This window comes from Nannospalax galili, unplaced genomic scaffold (genome assembly GCF_000622305.1).
Source record: "Nannospalax galili isolate Female #2095 unplaced genomic scaffold, S.galili_v1.0 scaffold139, whole genome shotgun sequence".
Classification (NCBI taxonomy): Eukaryota; Metazoa; Chordata; class Mammalia; order Rodentia; family Spalacidae; genus Nannospalax; species Nannospalax galili.
The window spans coordinates 3,967,172-3,993,824 of NW_008345884.1; the positions used below are offsets into that span (position 1 = coordinate 3,967,172).

The 26,653-nt window shown below is 40.3% G+C and overlaps 1 protein-coding gene across 3 annotated transcripts in view; it reads right to left on the reverse strand.

Moving 5' to 3' along the window:
- The window catches only part of Fyb1 (FYN binding protein 1), a 125,421-nt gene that overhangs the window by 79,700 nt on the left and 19,068 nt on the right, over positions 1 to 26,653 (reverse strand). For all 3 annotated transcript variants that reach the window (XM_008842091.3, XM_029567799.1, XM_029567800.1), the window contains exon 2: positions 21,677 to 22,820. In XM_008842091.3, coding sequence (XP_008840313.1) covers positions 21,677 to 22,793 — 1,117 coding nt within the window. In that variant the 5' untranslated portion in view covers positions 22,794 to 22,820. The remainder of the gene's footprint in view (positions 1 to 21,676; positions 22,821 to 26,653) is intronic.

The window sequence follows — 26,653 nt, forward strand, 5'->3', positions numbered from 1 at the left end:
TAAGATCTTCCTTTCCACCTTTGGGAATCAGGAAGTAAGTACAGAGTTTACTTTCTGTGCAGTTTCTTAAGCCTCACTACTTCTGTGCTGACTCTAAGCTACCCCAAAGGCCGCCTCACTGCAGTGCAAGCTGTGCCTTCTTCCCAGGCATCTGCATCTGTATATATACATATGTATATATATATATATATATCTTTCCTCCAGCTCCTCTCCTTCCTCTCTCCCCTTCGTCTGCTTGCCTAGCTGGTGCCTATTTTCTGTCTTTGATACTGTAAGCTTCAGTTCCAACAGGAAAGCTTCTCTCCCCACCCCAGGATTATTTACACCCAGTACCCCACGCTCTTCTTACTTTAGCCTTCATCATACGGCAGTTGAAAGGCCTATTTATTTGTCTCTGGCTCCTATTAGAAGGGACACACCTGGAGAGTAGCAACCTACCTATACTATCTCTGTTGATCCCTAGGACCTAGCACAGCACTTAATAAATATTTACTAGTTGCAGCTGTACCTTTCCCCAGTGGCTTGCTACGTCCAAAATAATTATTTCCCATCTACAATTTCCTTCTTTCTGGTGCACAAACAGGTGAATGACCTCAGACTCTGAATCGTGCTGCAAGAGTGAAGAGGGTGTTTCAACTCGAGCTCTGCCTCTGGCCCTGCTCCAGTTTTCATGTGCCCTCCATGCAGCAGTTCCTCACTGACTTCACTCCTATTCTTTTTATCCTATTCAGAGGTTCCTTCATGTGAAATCATAATGGGCATGTACAATTGTGTTTATAGGATTCTCAGGGAAGTCCCCATTGTAAAAATGACCAGACCCAGGCAGACTATGTGGGCAGAACTCTCACTCTCAGTATAATTATCTGGTCAGCTATCTTGGCTTTTGGGGGGCAGACAGCATTTCAGATGGATACAGATGTGATAGCCACAAACACCATTGCTACTGGGTCTCATGATATAGTGCTATGTATTGAAAGGATTTCTCCACTGAATGCTTGTATAGCCAAAACTGACTGTAGTGGGGCAGATGATAACTGGACAGGGTGCCATCTAATTTCTACCCTTCCTGCTTCCATTCTGTTATATTTTTTAATTATTTTTATTTTATGTGTATGAGTGTATTGCCTGCATGTATGTGAGTGCATCCATGAAGTGCAATGCCATGGAGGTCAGAAGAGGGCATGAGATTCCCCTGGAAATGGAGATAAGGATGGCTCGTAGCCATGTGGGTGCTGGGAATCGAACCCAGGTCCTCTGCAAGAGCAGTTAGTACTCTTAACTGCTGATCCATCTCTCCATCCCCTCTGTTATAATTTTTTAATAAACTTTTGTATTGAAGCTGTTTTATACAGGCTTTATTGTTTCATGTTTTCATTTTTTAAAGTAACTTTTCAGTTAAAACTTAGGGGTGAGTGGGGCACGGCTCCAACTTCCATGGTACTCACAATAGGTTTGGGTTTAGTTATAGGTTTGGGTTTAGTTATAGCAATAAATGACACTGTTCAAAACGTACTATATTATTGTGTAACATGTTAGCTCAGGTTTAGAGATGTAGGAACAGAACAGTGTTGCAGGAGGGCATGGTATCACTGATTTCCAACAGAGTGCTCTGAGATGATGAAAGATTCAGTGTCTGGGCTGCCTGCCCTGTATTAGAGCCACGTGTGGCCATCCAAAATTTAAAATGTGACTAGTGCATCTCAGGAACTGAATACTGATTTTTTAAAAGTTAAATTTAGTCATTGTAGCTGGTAGATACTTAGACAGTACAGATCTATCAGACAGGTAGAAGTGTAGACCTCAGAGAAGCCTACCCAATATTGAGGTTGCAGCATCCACAATGTAGAGAACTGAAGCTCAAGGAAGCTTGGGACCTGCACTCCCTGACTGCTTGACACCTTATGGGAGTCTCAAAGAGCCACCAAAGTAGCTGGTTCAAGATAAAAACCATGGTCTTCCCTGGAATCCTGGTCATCCTCTTAAAACTGGTGACCTTTTAACTGCTCAAATAAGAATTGGTGGCATCATCCTTGACACCTTCCCATTCTCAGCACACAACTGACCTATCGTTTTCTGATCCAAGTGTCTCTCAAATCCTTCATCTTTTTACATCTCTATTCCAAGAGCCTGGATCACTCCTTTTTTGCCTAATTCATTTTTCTTTCAACTGCAGAAAAACACAACAGGAAATCTACCTTCTTGAGAATAGATGTGTGATACAGTAATGTTACCTATAGGCACAACATTGTGCAACTGACTTCTATAACATAGTTATCATGGAGCACTGAACCATAAACCTTACTAATTATCCATACTCATTAAATAATTCTACTCAAATATCAAATCTGACTGGTTCAGTTTTATATTTAGACAACAGCTCCAAGTCCCGAACATGGCTTATAAAGTTTGACCCAGTCTATCTCCTCAGTGCCAACTTCCGTTTTTTGTTCTAGAAATGTGTAAATATTTCATATGTGTATTGTATTTGGTAACTAAATAATATGAGAAAAGAATGATTTTTTCCTAGACAGAATATTTTAGAAAAACCTACAGTAGGATTTTGTTACATTTAAAAGAAAATATTTTCATTAAATATTTACCTTAGATTAAGATAACCCATTTTTGCTGAGTAATTTAACAATTTAAAAAATTGTCCATATTTTTACCATCTAGAGAAAACTATTATATGAGGTCTCAATATTATTTAATTTAAAATGAAACTGCATAATATGTAATTTGTTTTTCTTGTTTAATTTTTTTGTTTTAATTAAAGAGTACCATTACCATGTTTACCAAATTCTTAATACTGTAACATTGTGATTTTCAAAATCAATAAATGCAGATACATTGTATTTTTATATGCATTTTACAAATTTGTTTAAAGATTTTTTTCTCAATTAAATTGAATAAACATTTAATGAGCGTATTAATTTCCCAGGATTAGTTTAGCAACATACTGCCAACTGAATTGCTTAAACAGGTAAAACGTTTTCCTTACAGCTCTGGAGATTCGATGATGTCTGAGATCAGAGTGCCCTCAAGGTTGGTTCTTTCTATGCCATCACCTTCATACTGTTTCTCAAAGTATGCTGGTGTGGGTGGAGTGCAGGTAACATGTACAGATGGCAGTGTGTGTGTGTGTGTGTGTGTGTGTGTGTGATTAAATACATACTTGCCATGTCATTATATAAGATTTCTTATTTGTTTCCAGTGTTGGAGATTAAATCCAGGGTCTTATACATGCATTACTCTGCCCCTGAGCTACATCCAACCTTTGATGGTGAGCTGGGGACTCTCTATAAAGCTGAGACTAACCTTGAACTTTCTATATAGCCCAGGCTGGCCTTGAACTCATGATTTTACTGCCTTCACGTCTCTAGTGCTGGGATTACAAAGATTTGAGTGAAACTCCCAGAACTTCTAGGCAGGTGACTCTAAATTTCATTTAAGCCCAAGGACTATCTTTGGTTAGCATGAAGTGTTCAGCAAACAAATGCATTTAAAAAGGTGCAGGTCATGTTTATATTTTTTAAATGGACTGATAAGTATAATCTGTGCAGGGGCACAATGAGAAAACCGAGTTTATTTAGTACCATCTCTTCTTCTGCAAATGGACTTACTACAGACTCCATTACAATAGAAACCAGGAGCCACAGTCAGAGAACATAGACCTAAATATTTGGTAAAATAATATGCAGCTAGAGGCAGAGCAGTAATGAAAATGTCTCTCTTACCTTTCCCCTAGTTGTTGGCATCTCCACCCCACATAGCTTTATGCTGTTTCATTTTCTGTGTTAACCCTTTTCTTTTCTTCTTAGAAAATTTTAATTATTATCAAAAGTTGTGAATTGTTTTCTACCTCGTTGCCTTTTTTAGTGACATGCGGTCCCTTGTATGAGTGATTGTACCCAAACCATCTTAGGTCACAACAGAAACAAGCATAGTCTGTGCAGTAGACCTGTTGGATCTGTCCTAAGGGTTCTTGCCTCCAGTGGGGAACTGGTAAAGCCCTATCTCAGAATGAATGCTGTCCAGGAGTCCTCCCTTCCACACTAGTAGACTCCTGAGTGGCAGCTCTCCTGTCACTTAAACCATCCCACGTTCTACAAGAAGTTTCGGAATGATCCACATCAATGCTCGGTTTATAGCACCTCTTTTATCCTTAATTTCTGTACCCTGTCATTCTTATTCAGCCCAAGGTATCACAAAGGAAAATGTATTTGTAAAATAGCTCCAAACAAGCTATTTTTATTTTCTAGAATGTAAAAAGTCTTGCTATTTAAAGAGAAATAATTGGAGTTAAAAAATTTAAATGTAAGTGTACATAAACATCTCCTGGGAAAATTATTAAAAATGGAGATACTGCTGGGCAGGTAATGGCAGGCAGATCTCTGAGTTCAAGGCCATCCTGGTCTACACAGTTCCAGGCCAGCTGGGCTACAGGGAGACCCTGTCTCAAAAACACCAAAAAAAAAAAAAAAAAAAAAAAAAAAAAAGAAAAGAAAAGAAAAGAAAAACAACAACAACAACAAAGAGATACCTAGAACCAAATACCTAGAACCAGATACCTAGAACCAGGTTTGGCAAGGATCTGTGCATGCCGGGCAGGAGACTCAGTTTCTGAAAAGTTCCAAAGTCCATTCTGATGGAGATGATCCAAGGGCCACAATGGGAGACACAATGCTTTGAAGAGCCATAGGCACAAATGAAATTTTATAACAGATATTACGTAATATACATATGGATATCGAATTTATTTATTTTTATTTTAAATGTATGAGTGTTTTTCCTGTATGTACATAGGTGCGTCACATGCATACAATGCCTGAGGATACTAAAAGAGGGCATTAAATTTCCGGGAACTGGAGTTATGGATAATTGTTGGCCTCCCTCTGGGTTCTGGGAATCAAACCCATGTCCTCTGCAAGGGAAGTCAGTACTCTTAACGAGTGAGCTACTCTCCAACCCCCAAGGTTGAAGTGAGAAATCTTAGCTTTATCTAATGACAAACCAAATCCTATTGAACAAGGTATTTTTTTAGTTTTAGGAAGAACAGCAAATTATCAAAAACTGATTTTGTAGGAAAATATTGCAACCATAAGAGAAAATGAAATTATAAAAACTATGAACACAGCTGTCAGTTTTAAGTTGGATTATAAGTCAACCAACTGACCAAAAAGACTGAAATATTCTTCAGTGCTGTACTTGGAACAGTTAACAAAAAGTCCGAAACAATAAACAGTTCAGTTACTTTAATGAAAACACTGTTTGGTATGTTTTCTCTTATAAGAGAGTACATTTACCTTAATAAATTCAGCAATGCTATGTTTAAATCATTTGGAATTATTACATTGTGAACTTTTGAAAACAAAGTCAAATCATTTATTTTGATGAATTTCAACATGAGAATCTTAAGCTATTAGGTAATACTCACAGATTACAGAAATTTTCTTGACTTTTCAAGAAAATTCCTGAGGATTTTTATATTTTTAAAATCCCTGAAGTATTTTATAATACTCTGTTTGTAGGAAAGAATAATTTTGTATTTATAGAATGTGCCAAATACATTCCTAATATTGACAACTGGGTTTTCTGTTAAGATTCTTCATGGAATCAAGATGCTGAAGTAATTCCTATCAGTAAAATCTCTTTAATTCTGTATTTCTTTTAAGACAGGGTCTCCCTATTGCTCCAGCTGGTCTGGAACTCTCTATGCGACCAGGCTGGTCTTTATCTTAATGAAATCTACCTGCCTCTGCCTCCTGAGTGCTGGGATTAAAGGATTGTGCCACTTACACCCAGCAGTAAATCATGTATTTCTTGATGATACATCCTTTACCCCAATTTCTTTCAATGATGTAAGAGAGAGATACTTGAGTGTGTTTAAAAGCTAGGCCTTCTCAAAAATGAAGGACAAAAATAACCTGTTCTTATTCTGTTAAAATTATACAGAATTGTAATTGTATGTCTTTATTATAAAATATTAACCTCTCCCATAGATGTCTTTGAATATTGATACATTCGTTTTTCTCCTCTAAATGAAAAGCATTTCAAATAAAAAAATTTTGGCTTTCATTGACTTTTATGTGCACCCGTGTCGTGCAATGCTGTGGAGGTCAGAAAGGGGCTTCGGATTCTGGAGTTAAGGATGTTCCGTAGTCGCCATGTGGGTGCTGGGAATTGAACTCAGGTCCTCTGCAAGAACAGTCAGTACTCTTAACTGCTGAGCCATCTTTCCAGCCCCGACTTTTATTTTAGATTACATGAAATCAAAGTCAGAATTCTTCTTGCAAAAATATATGACTTCTTGGGGCTGGAGAGATGGTGCAGTGGTTAAGAGCACTGGCTGCTCTTGCAGAGGACCCAGGTTTGATTCCCAGCACCCACATGGTGGCTAACAACTGCCCATAACTCTGGTTTCAGGGGATCTGATGTCCTCTTCTGACCTCCTTGGGCACTGCATGACACAGGTGCACCTACCTACATGTAGGCAATATACACATAAAATAAAAATAATAAAACTAAAAAATAAAAAGACTTCTAAAGGTCCTTGCAATTCCTTTTATGGCCTTTATGGGAAACATTTCTCACAGCTCTTTCTTTAGATATTGTAAGTTATTGTGGAATGGGAAAATACTTACTATGCCAAGAAATTATTTTTCCTATGACAGGGCTCCAGTGAAAATTCAGATAAAGATGATGGTTTTACTGTTACTTCATAGAATAATTGTTTTGTTGTTACTTCTTAGGATGTCTTCTTGTTACTTGGTGAAAATTTACATTGGCATCTGTACTCATTCAGTACTTGGGGGAGTATTTGAATGCTTTATGTTTTTCCCATTGTGAGAGTCCAAACCTTAGATTTTTTTTTTTATGGTGAAAAAGAAAAATCCAGGCTCTCACATGTGTTAGGTAGGTGCTCTACCACTGAGTTATATCCTTTATTTTCTTATAACCTATGAAACATTTTTCTGCTGTTGATATTTTAAATTTTTTTAATGAATTTTATTTTTATTTTATGTGTATGAGGGTTTTGCCTGCATGTATGTAACTGCACCACATGCGTGCAATGCCCAGAGATGTTAGAAAAGTGCTTCAGATCCCCTGGAACTGGAGTTACAGATGACTGTTAGCTGCCATGTGGGTGCTGGGATCAGAACCTGGGTTTTCTTCAAGAGCAGCCAATGCTTTTAACTGTTGAGCCATCTCTCCAGCCCCTGTTGATACTTTAAAACAGATAAATGTCTTACTAATGTTTGCTTTTTAGATACCTGATTAAAACTTCCAAGTAAGGGTGGTAGGCTGAGCTGTATGCTGTAGTGTATTCTGCTTGTACCTGGTCTCTAGATAGGATAGATAAGGATTAGTTTATTTTTTATTTTATTTATTTATTTATTTTTATTTTATGTGTATGCATGTAGGTAAGTGCACCCGTGTCATACAATGCCTGCGGAGGACAGAAGAAGCTGTCAGATCTCCAGAACTGGAATTACAGGTAGTTGTTAGCTGCCATGTGGGTGCTGGGATTCGAACTCAGGTCTTCTGCAAGAACAGTCAGTGCTCTTAACCTCTTGACCACTGAGCCATCTCTCCAGCCCCAGTAAGGATTAGTTTAAACACACACACACACACACACACACACACACACACACACACACACACACACGCACACACACAATCACATTGAAAAGCAAGAAAACAAAGCCATAGAGGGTATAAATATGAGGAATTCATAAAGGCAAATCTGAAAAGACATTAGATTAAAGAGGAAATAAAAGTCCTTAAAGGGAGCCCAAGAGAGAGCTATGAAAATGGGGTTACCCTGGGCACTCCACCCTTAAAGGGGATATTATGGCCATTACTTGAGGGAATTACATAGTTAGGCACATTGACTTCTGTAGAACAGAAGCACTGAACACACTGACAGCCCTTGTGGGGGTAATGCCAAATAGAGCTTTCCTGATGCAGCATTAAGGAGGAAAGTGGAGTGTGAGGAGACAAGCCATGCAAGACTTTTGCCCAAAGAACAGGACCTCTCCCATTTCGGTAAAGCCTGGCTTGTCCTCTCAAGCTAGCCACAAAACCCAAAATAATCTAATGACCGCTCCATGACAAACCTGCACACAAAACTAAGAATCTGCAAGCATCAAGAAGGAACTAATACAAAGAAAGGAGAGTTCTGAAGTCAACAAACAGACTAGATAGCTAAGGAAACTGACTGAAGCAGGGCAGATTAAGGATAATACCACCCCAAAGAGAGGATCAAGTTGATCTGATAACAAAAATCTTAAGTTAGTGCATGCCTTTGAACAGAGCACATAGACAGGAGGCAGGAGGATCAGGAGCTCAAAGTCATCTTTGGTTACATAGAGAGTTTGAGGCCATCCAGGGCTATGTGATATCCTGTCTCAGCAGAAACAGCAACAACAACAACAACAACAAGCCCAAAACAACAACAACAAAAAGTTTAAACAAAATAAAATAAAACAAAAACAAAATGTAATTTAACATCTACAACAACTGAATGGCATTTTTACTTGCATTGACTTACACTGGAGGCAGCTCTTGAGGACTTTCATCTGTTATTACTCATCTGTCTCCCTATCATCTATCTATTTCTATCTATCTATCTATCTATCTATCTATCTATCTATCTATCTATCTATCTAACTAACTAACTATGGTGTGTATGTGCATATGTGTCCGAGTTTGCTTTCTATTGTTGTGATAAAACACTGAGTAAAAACAACTTGGGAAGGAAAGAGATTTTGCATCTTACACTCCCAAGTGACAGTACATCATTGAGGGAAGTCAGGGTAGGAACTTGAAGCAGGCACCTGGAGGCAGGAGCTGAAGCAGAGACCATGGAGGAACACTGCTCACTGGCTTGCTTTCCCTGGCTTGCTCAGTTTCATTTCTTATAAAGCCCAGGCTCACCTGCCCAGGGAAGGCACCACCCACGGTGGGCTGGTCCCTCCCACATCAAACAATCAAGAAAATGCCCCACAGACAGGCCCACAGGCCTCTATCTATCTATCTATCTATCTATCTATCTATCTATCTATCTATCTATCTATAATCTATCATCTATCTATCTTCTATCATCTATCTATTTGTTAGAGGTCTCTATTTGAGTTGTCTATGCCTTTCTGCTTTAAAAATACAAGTTAGGGGGCTGGAGAGATAGCTCAGTAGTTAAGGGCATTGGTTGTTCTAACAGAGGACCTGGGTTTGGTTTCCAGCACTCACATGGAGGCTAACAACCATTCACAACTCCAGTTCCAGGGGACCTGATGCCCTCTTTTGGCATCTGAAGACATTTCACGACACGGGTGCACTTATATACACGCAGGCAATACACTCATACACACAAAATAAAAATAAATTTAAAAATTTAAAAATAATAGTAAGGTAGAGAGTGACTAAAGATACACCCAGTGCTAACTTTTGGCCTCCACACACACATGCTGAGATGTGTTTGTGTTCATTTGCACACACACAATCATATCCATGTATATACACATCACACCACACACACACACACACCACATATAAATACAGGCAGGTACTCTCACACACACACACACATACACACAAACACAGGCATGCACTCAGACATGCACTCGTGCACACACACAATACAGTAAGTTGCTGCTAGTGCTGAGTCTTTATGATGTGATGTACCAGGAAGTGTATTAGGTACTTTTTCTACATACTGTAATCATAGCAACTGTATAATGTAGAAATTTCTCTCCATTAACATGAAGAGAAACTGAGGCTCAAAGAAGTGAAACACCTTTCATGGGATCCCACAGTGAGTGGCATAGCTTTTACTGGAACCCTTGTCTCTCTAGCAACAAAACATTACCAGTTCTCCCTGATGAAAAATGCCTGTGAAGTCAGCATTTTCAAAATAAAACTATGTTCTTGTCTTTATAATATACCTCGCATCCTATAGTTAGGTGTTCATAGAATTGTCTAGAAGGCCATCTATCAACTTCAGTTTAAAGAAGTCTCCAGCTTACAAAAACACATTCACACACACACAAAAAAATCATCTGTTCATAGTGCCATTGTCATTCTCTCCTTTTATCATAAGGCTTGTAAGCATGGGTATCTAGCTGCAACATCGACGCTTGAGAGCGCATTTCTTCAAGCTTGTTCATCTTTGAAGATCCAACTAAAGCAGCATCATAAAAGAAAAGGCACCTTTATTTTAGGGCAACTGTTTGGCTTTGTTTTGCACTGGCTTAAATTTTTTTAAGTACTGTATAAACATAGGTCTGTTTTAAAGATTACATACTTGATATGCTAAGAGTTATTGAAGAATAAGATGAATGTTGTTAACAAATGATGAGTTATACAGATAACTGAGCCAGTAGTTGGGGCATGGATCAGATTGGGGACATAACAACCACCAGTATTTTTAAACTCGCTCAGTCCTTCATCTTGCTGATCAGTTGGGCAGGTGAAGAACAACGCCCAAACGTGGAGACCTTCCAAAGGAAAGAGGTCACATGAGGCATGGCTGATAGCTATTGACATAGCAGCAACTTTCAAGGTGATATGCAATTATTCTTATTTTCAAAGTCTGTTTTCTTAGCACCTCCATTTTCGTCTTTACTTTTAATACCGGCAGTAGTGCCAAATAAGTGTTTATTTATATTTTGATTAATAACAATCACTGTGCACGGGAAATCTTAAGGCCAGTGTAGGGCAGAGGAGAAGGAGGAAGTGAAGACAAAGGGAACAGAGAAAAGAAAAGAAGGGAGAAAGGAAAGAGGGGAAGTGCCAAGAGTCCTTGATGACAGGCATGTAACTCCACTCCTCCAGGTTGACAGGCGGTGGGAGCGGAGAAATCAACCACCAGCTGCTTAAATAATGAATGAGCTGTGGCTTTCTAAGGGTTCCAAGTTCCTTCTGGAATGTCTGGCCACATTCGCAATCTAGAAACTAAAGCATAAGGACTTTTGGGACACTGATGTTCTGTCACCACTGTCGTCAGAGCTATGCTATCCTAGCTGTGAGGTATTTGAATAGCGCCTCTGTGCTTTCTCTAACTAAGCAAACATTTAAGACCAAGCACAGGATAGTACCGTCTGCTCAGACAGATTACTCACTCATTTGCATGTAATGATTAATCACCAATTTTTAGTATCCTGTTTCAGTATTATTTTGTCATTTCTTTTGGGTTGAGAAAAATAGCCACGGCTTAGAAATTCTTCTTCTCCTCATCTCCTCACTTCCCTCTTCCTGCTGTGATCAGAATGACCTGATGCTTGACACTCGAATTCCTGTGCTTTACTCTAGACATCATGAGCTAGGAGCTATGGGGACATTTGAACTCCAAGCTGTAAAGCATTTGAAGGACTAACGTCCAATTTTGCTGTTTCCTTGCCTCTCCTGAATGTATGAGATAGTCACCATTGGTTACACCCTCTACCCACCCTGTTCATCTTTCTGCTGTTAGTGTTTCTTCTTTATTTAGTATTCATAATGACCAGAAAGACATGTCAGAGACTTTTAATAGCCTGGAATATCCTGATTATATTTTAACTCGGGAAAGAACAAGAAAAAAAATTTAAATCACAGGTCTGGTAGCAAAAAGCTGCGTTCAGCCTCTCTTAGTTTTTTTTTAAGGCTCTCTAGTCATTTGGCACTAAAATCAGGTAATAGGATAAAACAACCACCTAGTTGTCACACCAGTTTGGAACAACTCATGCCTGTATTTGTGTTGTGATTCTGCCCCTAAGTTCATTTCTAGTAAATAATGCCTATTTATAACAACCTAAAATAAAACCACTTTACCTTGGCCATCCCTTCTCACCTGCTCCTTCTGCAGAAAGGGGCCTTTGATAAGAAACTTCTGCTTACATGCGAAGAAGACAATGTTGAGTGTGAGGTTTGGGCTGCCCACAGTTGCTGCTCTGCATAAGACAATGGAAAGAACACTTTTCCTTTTCTTTTGCTGTTGAGAAGGATGGGTCAAGGAACTGAGGAAACAGAAGTGAGCCACAGGAAGAGGAAGAGGGAAGAGCCTGCATTCTGCACCTCTTAGCTCGGAGCTCGCCACTCTTTCATGCTGTCTCTAGTCCGGGTGCCAAGTTAGGGACTCTGGTCCCGGAGACCTTCAGTGCCATCTGCGCGGCTCACAAATGCCTGCAGCAATTAGGTTGCAGTGAAAACTAAGGAAACTTCCTGAGTCCTTGTTTGGGTTATTGTAGCAAAGAAGAGGCAATCTCTAGTCCCATGCAAATTATAAGAAGCGGGAGACAAGGCTGGAATTGACTTTGAGAGATTGAGCCACTTGCTAATCCATTTATCTGTACAAAGCATAAGGTTTTTCTACAAAGTTTCAGCTGATGTTTGGAGTTTACTTTATCATGATTTTAAGGAGTATAGAAACTCAGCTAAAACCTTACTTTTTATATTTGCAAATCACAGTAACACTTATAATCCTCTAGGTATTTTTCTTTTAGTAGAACAGAACTCAACAATCTGTTTAGTCTTCACATCTCCATGAAGCTAAGTATGTTCTGTGAGTTTCACTGACTTAACGATTTGTGGTGATGATAGAAAGGATGGAAAAGAACAAGAATCACAGCTCAGAAGATGAGAAAGAAGAAAGCAGGAACATGGGAGAGAGACAGATGGTGGGGTAGTGGTGTTATTTGCTAGGTCGAGTGTCATGGGCTACCTTGCCTTGTAACATTCTGTCCAAACAGAAGGAGCACTGCAACCACACAGGGTGAAGAAAGAGCAAGATTCTTCAGCTGCTGGGTTGAGACTTGGGCCACGTAGAAACCTGATATGGTTGCACACTGCCCAACCACAGAATGATGAATTCCCCTCAGTGAGAACTCAGAGTTAAATGCTTCTTCAGAAAAACGAAAGGCAGCCCCGTCCTACAAATGGTGAAATTTCCTGCTTGGGAAACAGCTCAAGTCAGGTCTAGAAAATTCTTTTTAATTAGGAGAAACGTCAAAGATTGGAAGTCTCTTATAGATTTATACTTCTTTTGAATAAAACTTTTTTTTTGAAAAATGACCAAGGTGGGATAGGAGAGGTGGCTCAGGAGTTAAGAGCACTTGCTGCTCAATCATGAGGACCAGAGTTGAGATCCCAGCACCCACATTGGGTGGCTTACAAATGACTCTAACTACAGTTCCAAGGGATCTGATGCTGCTTTCTGGCCTCCAAAGACACCTGCACACACATATGTATATACACTTACAGAGACACACATACATTCACATATAAAATAAAATCTTTTTAAAAGGAGGGACTGAAGAGATGGTTTAGGGGTTAAGAGCACTGGCTGTTCTTGCAGAATACCGGCCTTAAAGCCTAGCACCCCACTGTGGTTAACGACCGTCCATAACTCCAGTTCTAGGTGATCTGATGCCCTCTTCTGTCTTCTGAGGGCACTGTATGACACAGGTGCACTTACACACATGCAAGCAATACACTCATATACATGAAAATAAATAGTTAAAAATGTTTAAATAGAAAAATGATGAAGGAATAAGCTATGGTTATAGTTATGTGTACAAACAAATGCAAGCATGTGTGTGTGCTTCTGTGTATGGACACATGGTTGCGTGTGTGTGTGTGTGTGTGTGTGTGTGGCATAAATTTTCTTAGTCACTGTAGATGAATTATAAGCTAACATCTGGACTTGAGGGAGAAGCAGAATTCCTAAAGAAGTGGCAGTCTAGAACCTTAATAGCTGAAGGTACATGGGGTAGCTCACCTGTTTACAGGTCAGAATTGGAAGAAAATGAGAAAGACCTGCAGGATCTTAAGCCTTGGAAGGAACTCTTTATGGAACTTAATCTAGGCTTCTTTTTCCTCCTGTAGCAATTAGCGCCTTTTATTACAGAACAATGTGAACAAACTTGTGCTTTGGATGTCTGTAATATTTATCTGTCTTGCCCACTTTTTTTTTTTCATGTTTTCTTTGTGGGGAGGGGAGGGGGCAATAGTACTAGTCAGGTTGCCACACAGGTTAATTTTGGAAATCAATTGCGCTCCCTCATTCTCCTGGGAACTGAAAGACAGCAAGTCAAGAGGTGAGGGTGGTGCTGTGTGCTCTCTACTTCCACAGCCCTGTGCCACTCCCAGAGAAACACACACTCAGCTGCCAGGAAGAGGGCTGAAAAGTCGTTGTGTGCAGCGCTGCAGCTGCAGAGATGCGACTGCTGCCTCCAGCACAGCAGCTGATTCTACAACACAGTCCCTTTCTTTGGGGAAAGAAAAACCTCATATGGTTTTGGGTTCAGATTTTTTTCTATAACCAGATGTCGCATCTTCGGTTACATTTTGCTGATAGCCATCTACTGCTATTGGGTGCTCTATGGGTTTTTCTACCTTTGATATGCCAGACAGAATGAAGCATAATGTTTTTTTCTTTGGAGGTAATTAAAACAGAAGAGAAAAATGTTTCTTATTTACTAGTGGTTAACATAGCAGTTAAATTCTCTAACCTTTGGACTTCGTCTCTTCCTTCTTATATATTGGAAAAATAAATCTAGTATTCTAGATGGTTCCCTGGACTTCAGAGATATGCCATGATTATCATGATTGTGCTTTCTTTTTTCTTTCTTTTTTTTTTAAAATGTGTATGAGTGTTATACCTGCATGTAGGTAAGTGCACCCACGTCGTGCAACGCCTGTGGAGGACAGTAGAGGCTGTCAGATCCCCTGGAACTGGAGTTATGGACAGTTGTTAGCTGCCATGTGGGTTCTGGGATTTGAACCCCGGTCTTCTGGGAGAACAGTCAGTGTTGTTCACTGAGCCATCTCTCCAGCCCCATGATTGTGCTTTCTATGAAAGGATAAAAATATTTGGAGATATTTTTGAAAAGAACAGGTAGCTGGATTTCTGTTCCTGAGGCATAATTTTGTTCTTCCAAAAGCTGAAGCTAATCATTATTTTCAGAAGTCCATTTTATTTTTAAAATAGAAACGTATACATAAAGACACGAATTTAGCATATCTATCCGTCATATCAGGAGTAGTTTAATCAAGCAAAGATGAAGGGTTAGTGCCATTTACATATATTCCACAACTCAAATTCGATTAAAAACTGTTTTGTTTGACTTGGCTTAGATATTATTTTAGCAGATTGTATGACGGAAGAAGGCATCCAGAGAGTGTAAAATGTACACATTTTTCTGATCTTGTTAGCTAGTTTATTTTTTTACTTGACTTGTGCACAAGCAATCAAAAGTAAATTAGGAAGAGCTAAAGTATTTCATTATTAGAGTCAAATAAATTTTTGGATTCCTGAGGCTTGAACCTAGGGCCTCATTCGTACTAGGCTAATGCTGTACCACTGAGCTATATCCCAAATTCTTTTCATACACCTTAAAATTTTAAATCAGGGCCTCCCTAGGTTGCCTAAGCTACCCTTGAACACACTCTGTAGCCCAGGCAGGCTGTAAACTTGGGATCCTTCTGCCTTCCAGGAAGGTTGGATTATAGGGTTATACCACCAAATCTGGCCGAATTTGTATTTGATTACTAAACTTGCTTTCAGTTTTCTTCCTTTCATGAACAAATTGAAATTTAGCTTAAATTCTTTTGAAGTTTTAGCAATTACACAAACTTGATAACTCTGGTTATAGGCTAAAAATCACACTTGGAGGGTAAGTTGGCCATTGTAAAACCATTCATTTGTGTTATAAGTTATCATGTGACATTTCACAATGCTATTAAAGTTGACATAATGCCAGTTATTTTGACATCACCATACATCTTTGAAGTGTTGCAAAATGCACTGGTTTCAGTCTCTTGACCACAGGAAGAGTTCTTACAACAAAGAAAAACATGGAACGTGACCATAAACTAAATTTGATAGAGATTTCTGTTCCCATAAATGACAAAACTGACAGTCTCTTTTACAAACAGGGTTGGATATCATTGTAAGAAAATTTTTCTCTGAAAATTAATGGATATGTATGGACTACTGAGCTAAACCACGTTTCGAAGAATAGCTGATATCTCTGCCGGAAGAATTTTGAAGGTCAAATTCAGGACCAAGCAAGGAAGCAGGAGCCTAAATATGCCAAGGATCTTTTCAATGGCAAAATGATATCAATTCAAAAGAGAGCAATTTGTTTTCCCCACAAGCTGGCCAGGAGCCCTCCCCTGGCTCACTCTCCCAACTTTTCTTTTATTGTACTTGCTTCCTAAAGTATGAACAAATTGAATGGTAAAACTAGAACCCTTCTCAAGGTTTTTGCAGGGTAGTGGAGGGTAGTGCTGGGACACTGTCTGAGTATCCTTGACCAGTGATTACAGGGCTGAGGGAATGATACAAGTTTCCAGGTGAGCACTCAGTTTCCCTTCTGTCATCTAGTTGGGATGAATGGATGGTATTTTTGGAAATGTTGCTGATTTCTAGACTCTAATTAAAATGTTTTTATCTGGTACTAAGAGATGAGGGAGTAGACTTTCAGGATGTCCTCCTCAATCTCAAATAAAAATAGTTACAAAGTAAGAAAAGCATCCAAAACTCACTAGCAGCCATCTTAGAAGGAAGGAAAAATAACTCACATAAAAACTTTAAGAAGTGGAGTAAGGAAGAGACAGAAGGTCCTAATGCCAGAGGCAGCAAGCAAAGCACCCCCCTCTGTTCTCCAGGTCCAGAGGAATCATGTGTGTGCGTGTGCGTGTGTGTGTGTGTGTGTACAGTGATTCTAGAAAGACCTGTGAATTCTCCCTAATACATTCCACTTTGAAAGTAGACTGAGGGGTGAGTGAGCAGCCTATGGGAGGACAAGGGAAACCCTTAACAAAAACCCTGAATATACAACAATAGGATCATAAGCCAGAGGCAGAAAAGGATCAATGGCCAACATAGGCCTTGCAGTGCCTTGTACAGAGCACTGAACAAGAGCTTAGAAATCTGGGTCCCAGAAAGGACTGCCCTCCAGTCCTGCCCAGGCTTTAGTCACTGTGTGGAGGGTCCCAGGAGGGGCTGCCCTCCAGCCCTGCCCAGCTTTCAGTCACTGTGTGGAAAAGCACATTCAAAGCAGCACTCAGAGTTCAATCACAGTTTGAGGGGAAGACAAAATTCTCTCACTGGATGAGACCTTGTAGGCACACTTATTATCCATCTGCCAGATCAAAAGCAATGGTGTAAGTCCTAGGTACATGGAACAGAAGATCCCTAAAATCTGAGAACAGAGGAACCACATCTCTCAGGAAATACGATGACCAATGGTGAACAGACATATTCTGGCTGAGTCTCTAAACCTCTAGTACAAAGGTGTCTCTTAGAATTCTGACAGGAAAATAATAATTTTCAAAGGAGTGAATTCAGGTTTGCCTCATACTTTTCCACAGTAAATTCAGTGGTGGAATGTTAAAATAGAGACTGTGTAAATCCTTATCAAAGTGATAAGGAAATTAGATTTTGAAAAAAGTCTGAAGAATGCTGTTGGGATGTGAAAGTCCAGCAAATAATTTGTTCAAGAGAACTGGGTTTAGATCGATGAGAGGTTTATCTTGGAAGAACAGAAGAGAGTGTCTAGCACTCGGTGAGGAAAGACTAAGAGTAGGGTAGCCCATAAGATTTGATCAGGTACTTGTGAGCGGAGAGAGGAGCTTTCCTGAGGCATTCATATGAAGGAGTTTAACCCAGGAAAGCTGCCTGAATAATAGTAAGTGGTTCCTCAGGGCTGCAACGTGAAACAGAAGGAAGAACTGCAGGTTGTTTGGAAAACTGATTTCCCAGAATCAAGGAGGGGTGTGAGTTAGTATGAATACTGGACTTTAGCCTCCACATGAATGCCAGGCACCTGGAGAATGAGATGCTGACGTTCAGCAATGTGGCTAGAATCCCTTTGCTTTCTCAAGCTGAATCATACAGCTGAGCAAATTCTAAGTGATTTGTGTACTGGTGAGCCTTGCCTCCAGCTTTCAGGCTCCTGAACTAACCCAGCCCAGAGGTGCTTCAATGACACACCCTGGGATCTACTCTTTATGAACCTTGTTCTTAGATCCCAGCTGCACAGTGGTGTCCCTAACTCTGGAGAAACGCCACTGTATAGACTATTTATTACCAAATCTCTAAAATGCATTTGAGCCTAGAATCCCAGTTTCTGTAATGGCCTGCAGCAACAATTTGGTTGTGGAAAACACTACCATACACTGAAATAAAGTTGATTTCAATACATATGTAGCCAATAAATTATATATATATATCACAATATAAAGTAAGCAGATAATAAAGGGACAGAGAAAGGTGACGATATCTTTGGGACCTGTGAAGGAGTCTTATTCACTCCAGAAACAGGGTTATTTGCTGTTGAAAACAGCCCAAGGTCCTTTCCATTTCTCCTTGAGGTGCAGCCTTACGGCTGAGCTCCACCTCTCTCCCAGCCCAAGATCTGCTTTATATCAACCTGTTGTAGACTGGATTAGTTCCAGCTGTAGGATGGAAAGGTACAAATGAGGAGAGGGACTTGCTATTAGCCTTTTGTTAACGGTCGTTGGGCCCCCCAGCTTTATTCCTGTAGCTGTTAAAGTACTTATATTGATATGTAGAACCATTGGTCTTAGTTTTATACAAGTGTTAAGAAGAAGACAAGAAAACAGGACTGAGTCTAATCAATACCAGTAGGTTTTCACTAACTCCTACACATAAACTGGCATTTGGGCCTGGTTGAGATGGACTTGGGGTCCTTAAGGCCCCAAACTTTGTGATGAAACAGCATCAGGACATTTGGAAGAAGTCTTTTGATAAGTGGCCTGGGACCCAAAAAGAGGCAAAAGAAAGGTGAGTTTAGAGAACATTTTGATGTTACATTTTTTTTTAGTTAAGTTTAGGCTTTTATAATCTTAAATGATTCTTAGGGTGGGGGTAGGGGAGCTGGACCAAAACATTATTAGCTCTGTGTTCAGGAAGAAATGTGATACAGTTGGGCTTACAGTTTGCAGGTGAGTGAGCTAAGTAGATCTGCAGGATGAATGTTCTGCGTAAAATTCATTTTGTGTCAACACTCCATTTAACTGAATGCATGCCTATTGGCAAGGTTATCCAACTTACTGAAGTAGTTACAAAATTATGGAGAGTATTACAATTTAATGCTGAACAAGTTGTGAGCAACCAAATTCTGATTAAACATGCCACTGTGGGAGAACAAACCCAGGAAAGTAACAAAAACACATATTGTTTCGTTCCACAAGTGAAAGAATGATAAACAAATTGGTCCCTGTTTTAATGGAGTTCATAATGGATCTATAATACCAAAATGCAATGTCTTAATCAAAAGCTAGAGCAAGAGGAAAGAATGAGGGTTCATTAGACACCACGTACACTTGCATTGTCTTGAAATGTCTTGTGTTTCAAGAGAGGGAGCTGGCATAGGGGCTGGCATAGGGAAGGGAACACAGTCCACAGAATCTGAGAGACACAAGGACCAGCATCTATTCTGCTTAGATAAGATACAGCTTGAGAAAATACCCTAATTGCTGTGAGGTAGACTTCCATTTCATAGCTTGGGAGAAATGATGGTGTTGTACATTATGTTATATAACAAGTCTTCAATAAATGATAACTATTCATCTGGGTATGAAAATAGAAAAGAAGGAATGAGGCACAGAAATGGGGAAACTGTATTAGAGCTTTGAAAATCAACAGAATAATTCTGAGAAGTTTTAGTTAATTTGAACGCTATCATAATTGCTTTTAACAAAAACAAAGGATAGTCCACCTTCAGTAAATGTATCATTAGCAAAGCATTTTACTCCAATCAGTATTCTTATATCTTAGAGGATTAAAAAAGAAAACTTTGTCATTGATAAACCTTTGATAAATCTGTTTTCCAAAGCATACAATCTCTTTTCTTTCCCATTTTGTTGGATAAATTTTTTAATTATACTGTGTAGCAAATAGTTGATCCTGAAGCCTTCAACATGAAGCTTCATGTCTAGTCAGGTATGTCTACATTCATTAGAGCTGGAGTAAAAGCTGCAAACTCAGAAAATCTTGGTGGTTTTAACAGCACATCTAGAATTTCCCCTGGAAGCTGCCATTCTAAGCTGTATGATCCATGTCAAATGGGGCAAATTTTGGGTAACTGGGAAGACAATACTCTCTGCAGAAAAAAACTTGAAAAACTGCCGTTGATAAGACCAGTCTTGGTATGACAGCCATGGGAGTCAGGCTCTGTGATATTTTTCTGCCTCTACTGGAGTCAGGTGCCTTTTCTTGGCCTCAGAGGCAGGGAGCACAATCTGGATGTGACTATAGTCTTATGCCTTCTAGGCCTCACCTTCTGCCATCTACCACCGTCCTATCAGACAGGGGCATCATCTTAGGGAAAACTGTTCAGGGATTTCTGGTGGCAAAAAATTGAAAAATAATGGTTATACCTAGAACTGCTTTAATTAGACCAGAATGTTTTTTGAGACAGTCTCATGTAGTCCAGGCTGGCCCCAGACTCTCTACTATAACACAATGACCTTGAACTTCTGATCCTTCTGCTTCTACCTCCAAGTGCTAGATCACAGGCCGCACCACCACACCTGGCTTCAGAATAGGATTTCATAAGGAGAATGTGACTAACAGTGCCTTGGTCACTTGTAAGTATTCTTCTTTTTCCATCTTACAGTACACAGAGTTGTACACCAGTTGCCAAAGATATTAATCATCTCAGGCATGAGTGAGCGTTTCTCATCACGACAGGCTGGCAAGTCTTTACTACGTGACTCAATTTCAAATTCTACCACATGCTATAATATTGTGGTGGCGTCTCTAGAAGAAAATCAGACTACTCATGTGGAAGGAGAACAGTGAACCCTTTGTTGCCTTATTTTTCTGTCTAAGTGCTACTTTGTGAATTGGAATAGTTCACAAATTTTTATATTGCAAAATTTAAAATGGGTAAAATATAAACTATGAAGTACCATCTCCTAACAGTATGGTTCCTCTCCTATCTTGGGCTTAGAGAACATTATAAATAATATGTGGATATTTGAAATGATTTATAAGAGAGCTTTCAACTTTGCACCATTTTGGCCTGGATGGTTCTCTATAGTGAAAGGCTAGTTTGTGCACTGTAGAAGTTTAACACTATCATTGGGGCTCTATTTGCAAAATGCCATTAGCCTCCTCCAGTTGTGATGACCAAAAATACCAGACATTACACACATGCCCTGCTTATCAAATTTAGCACCCTGCCCCCCCAAGTCAGAGCTACTGACTTAAAAGTTTGCACACTTCTCTAACTCCTTGGTAGCAGACAGTAGGGGTAGCATATTTCTCTGTTGTTCACCAGAACTGAAACACAACTGAGGACATACAGGCAATGGTTATCATTAAGCAAAACCACTTATCAGTCAAAAGGATGTATTTCCTTCCTCTTGTCCACCTGAAAACCTCATCTCCCTTAGGCATTTTCTCACAGAATGCTCACACAGAACTCCGACCTCCTACCTTTATTTTCTCAGACCAACACACACACACACACACACACACACACACACACCCAAACAAACAAACAAACAACAACAACAACAAAAACCACCAAAGGAAAAGTCACCCTGTATACACTAGTATCAGTTATGGGATCATTCCTTGCTATAAAGTTTCCCCCAGAAGTTAAAACACACTCTGTTGTTGAGTGAACCATTGTTGTTGATTACCAGTGAGAAAGCAACTTACTGTTTGAGGAATCAGCTTTTCGGAATCTGGTCAGGTCAACGTTGGGTGGTCTGCTGGGTTTAGGTGGAGGTGGGCCCAAGGTAGACAGGGGAGGCAGTGGCTTCTGCTTTGGGGCCGCAGAGTTCTTGTCTCCTTTTACCTTTTCTTGACTTTGGCCCCATGTTGTCCCCACTGCCAGCTTGGAAGGTGCCTTAGGGAATCTGGCCGACTCTTCCTGATTGACTTTGCTCAGGAAGATGTTCTTCGTGGCATCTATTTTCCTATCTTCTTTTTTTTCTTCAGTGTTTCTGGGGAGGCCTGGGCTCCCTCTGCTTGAAGCAGGCTTCAGAACCACACCAGCAAATGGTGAACTTGCTGTGTCATCTCCTCGGTCTTTACTCTCAGGGTCTTCCCTGGCTGGTTTTAAAGGGCTGCTCCTGAATTTGGCTCCTGGTGGCACTGGGGGTCCTTTTTGTGCAAATGTGTTCTTAGTGGCGCTCTCATCTTGCTGGGAGTCCTCTGTACTCAGGGATGACTTCTGACCAAAAGTATGTCTGGGAAATCGTGGTTTGGGGTCAGTATCTTGTGATGCTGGCATGAACTTGCCTTTAGCTCCAGCCAACTTTGGGAACCCTGGCTTCTGATCATTTTCTGGAACTGGAGGAGTAGACCCTGGTTTGGGGCCTAGTGTCTTTGAGTCGGGGTCTTGGTTCAAATTGTGAAGTGATGGTTTATTCCCAGAAGGCCGTGGAAACACTGGCCTGGAATCTTCTTTGGGTGGGTTGGTGGGCTTGGGGCTAAGAGGTTTCAGAAATCCCACTTTGACCTCAGGGTCTCTAGTGGCTGAATTGGTCTGTGTTCCAAATCTTTGGGTTACTCCGGTAGGTTTTAAAAACGGGGGTTTGGGCTCCTTGTCACATTTCTCCTCAAAGGAAGGTTTCAGTGCCACAGCTGGCTTTGGTGTCCCAAACTTAGGCAAGTTGCTGGGTCCTGTGGGAGGGGTGGCATTTCCTTGATTGTCGAATAAGTTCTTTTTCGCTTGTATTCCTGAAGGTGAGTTTTGTCCGGTCGTTTTGAAGGGCCTGCTGCTGACTGAGATCTCCTCTTTCGGGTTACTGCCTGTGTTAAACTTCGCCATGAGGGACTTCACATCTGTTTTTCCATCCTACAAACACAGGGAACAAAACCAGCTGAGAGGCACAAGTCTCACTGATAGTTTAAAATACTACATCTTCAAGGGCTTCCTGATTTGTGGCCAGCAGTGCTGCTGATTGGGTAGTGAGCTATTGTAACATTTAAGTTCCTCTATGGCAAAAATAAGTTGTGAGATTCTTGAGGGGGGAGGTTATTGTGTATAGACTTCTTTTTTGATTGTTTTACAGTGGCTTGCTTGTTTTTCTTAAAGAACTTTTTCCTGTCCTCTCACTGTCAATTATCTTGTTGAATTTATTCTGACTTGATATCTATCTACCTTTTGCTCTTTTTGAAAACATACAGAAGTCACTAACGAGTGAATTCTCTCATATTTTACAATGGAGACTCTTAAGTGGAAACTGAACTTAAAAATGAAAGCATACTCTCCTGTAAAGTTAGGCTGCATGCTTTGTACAACAAAGTCATATTTAGCATCACTGTGGTTGGCTAGAGCTTTCTTGTTCCCATTGCATTTAAGGTCTGTTTGTTGTCAGGGAGATGTGGCAGAACATCTCAGCTCTTCTTGAAATAATAGAATAGGGTCTTCTGATTATTTATAAATATTGGGTGCTAATTGTTTGACTGTATGCTGACTAACAGACCACGGTGTGGTGTAGAGGCACATACAAAAAGGACAGGGGCAGCATCAGAGACTGCTGGGAAGTTCCACCTCCAGACCTTCCACCTCCTATCTTGTCTCTTCCATGATGATTGTTATCAGTCCTCTGAGGTCCTGCTGTACTTGTCCTTGCCTAGAATTAGGGAATTACTTAACAAAGACAGCAGTTATTTACCTTTCTATGTGACTATAACCCAATTTAACTTGGGAGAATTAATGGTGTATTTTCTCTGTCTCTCAAAAGCAAGTTTGCCGGGCGTGGTGGTACACACCTTTAATCCCAGCACTTGGGAGGCAGAGGCAGGCGGATCTCTGTGAGTTCAAGGCTAACCTGGTCTACATAGTGAGTTCCAGGGCAGCTGGGGCTACAGGGAGACCCTGTATCAAAAAGACCAGAAAAAAAAAAAAAAAAAAAAGCAAGTTTGAGCTGTGAACGTGGGTTAGTTGTAGAATGCTTGCCTAGCATGCACAAGGTCCTGGGTCTCATCCCTAGGATTTCATAAAGTAGGTGTTATGGTACTCACCTGTAATTCTAGAGGCATAGGCAGGAGGATCACCTATTTAAACAGTTTAAGATCTACATAGCAAGTCAAAGACCAGCTTTGAGGGGAGGGGCTGGAGAGATGGCTCAGAGGTTAAGAACACTGACTGTTCTTGCAGAACTCAGAACCCACACAGCAGCTAACAGCTGTCTGTAACTCCAGTTCCTGGGATCCGACAGCATCTTCTGTCCTCCATGGGCATTGCATGACATGGGTACACTTACCTACAGGCAGGCACAACACTCATACACATAAAATAAAAATAATAAATAAAAATATTTTTTTAAAAAGACCAGCCTGGGATACATGAGACCCTATCTCAAAAAAAAAAAAAAATTGAAAAACAAAAACAACAACAAAAACAAGGATGTTAAGGAATTGGTTTTTGTAGTGCTTTTAGAAATATTGGAAAATTTGAGGCTATAAAAAGCATCACTGAAGATAGATACATGACTGTGACAATCTTGCTTTATTTTTCACAATGAAAATATTTTTCCTCCTCACAGTCTCTCCCAATGGTCACCAAACAACACTTGTCATCTTTCAAGGATCCACTCAAACAACAGAAAGCCAGTTCTGACTGGGGAGATTTGCGCTCTCCTTAACTCACGTGGTACTTCAAGCCCTCCACGCGGCTCCACGTTAGCTCTTACATGACCCACACTGTAGTGTCCATGTGTTGCTTCATCCTAACTACCCCAGCTTGTTCTTATGACAGTTCTAGCACAATATCTAACTTCTTTTCACAAGAAAGGAAACTGAGGCAGATAGTGCAGGAGGATACTATACAAAGAGCACGTGTGACTCTAACTCTGCTAGTGGCACCTCGGTTGCATCATCTATAAAATGGAGATAATCACAGTTGCCATATACATTCCAGTATGGAATTTGTAGAGTGCCTACCTGGTCCCCGGCATAGGCTCAGTCTACATGGACAGTTACTCTTAAAACTATTAAATAATGTATTTATGGGCTCACATGAAGGCCAAACTCAGGTCCGTCAAAGGCTCCAACATCCAGAAATTGTCTCATTCCTTTCTGTGTCCCCATAACACTTTCATCAGGGCCCAGCTCCATCAGCATTTTATATATATTTGGGGAGAGTTTGGCCTTGAACTGAATACTCAGCACACTGACTTGGTGAGAAATAGTATTCTGGGCAAGAGTTTGTCCTCATAGCAAACTGTAGTGCGTGGATGTTTGCAGCATGGGGGTGAAGGACTGAAACAGGAGGAGAAAGTCTAGCAGCAACTCCAGCTTGAGTACTGTCTCTTCTGTTCGCTTCCTATATGTGCGTTCCAAGGACCCTCTGCCACCCACCTTGTCTCCTTTTATCCCTTTTCCACCACTATGATTTCCTTCACTTCTCAAGGAATTTCTCATGGTGATAGCAAGAAGACAGCAGAACTGGGGAGACTTTGGGTGTTCGGGGAGGAAACGGGAGAGGATAGGTTATTTCTGAACCTCTAGGACATCAGCACAGGAAGCTTTGCATGAGAAAGATAAAGAAGGACCAAGTACTAGAGCAGAGGCTGGAGCTCTGTGGGAGAGCGTGTGCTCAAGATAGGCAAGGCCTGGCAATTCAATCTCCAGCACACACACAGACATACAGACACATATACACATCCATGTTCACCCACATGCACACACACACACACAAACAATTACAAAAATTTGCTCTCTACTGAATCCCTGCATAAATGTGGATGTACTGATGACATTAACAATTAAAATCTTTGTGGAATTATTAAAAAAATTGTTCTTTACTTGGAAGGAAGTCTGTATCTGAGGAGGAATTCTTTGATTCTGGACTTTTTCTATATTTTGTAATGTATATTCTAGATCTATAGATCTATAATTGATTGTAGATTTTTAACACAAGATGGAATAGGAAAGCAGTAAAAAGCCTGGACTTGGGACCCAGGTGGCAGGCAGTATCAATGCGTTTGCTTATCTCCGTAACTACGCTGTAGGACATAGAGAAACTAGGATTCCACAGCACAAAATGGTGTGTAAATCACTTTAGCGAACACAGACACATAGGAGGGCTTTCGTCTTATGTCGAAATGAAACCTTACAAGTTCTCCAGCCTCTTTTCTCACTGCTCTGGTGAAGAAATGGAATCCTACTCGGTTGTAGCAATAATCACATCTTACATTTCATGGGGAAAACCCTTGAAATACCCCAAACTATTGTCAAACACCCTATGTTATTTTTAGTTTAGAAAACGTGGAAGTTGTGGATTTGAAATGGAAGCTTAAGTCTCAGCTGAAAATCCAGACCCAAGAGGACTTCAGTGTTTCTGTTAAAGGCACAGGCTTCCAACTTGACTTTGCCACTTCCATGGGATCTATCAAGTTATTAACCTTTCTGAGCCTCAGTTGTCTCCATCTCTAAAATCAGGACTCCATTTCCCACTGGGTCTTTTGTTTTTTTAAAAAATATTTTATTATTTTTATTTTATGTGTATGCATGTATTGCCTGCATGTAGGTAAGTGCACCTGTGTGGTGCAATGCCCATGGAGGTCAGAAGAGGCTGTCAGATCCCCTGGGGCTGGAGTTACGGACAGTTGTTAGCTGCCATGTGGGTGCTGGGATTCGAACCTGGGTCTTCTGCAAGAATAGTCAGTGTTTTAAGCTGCC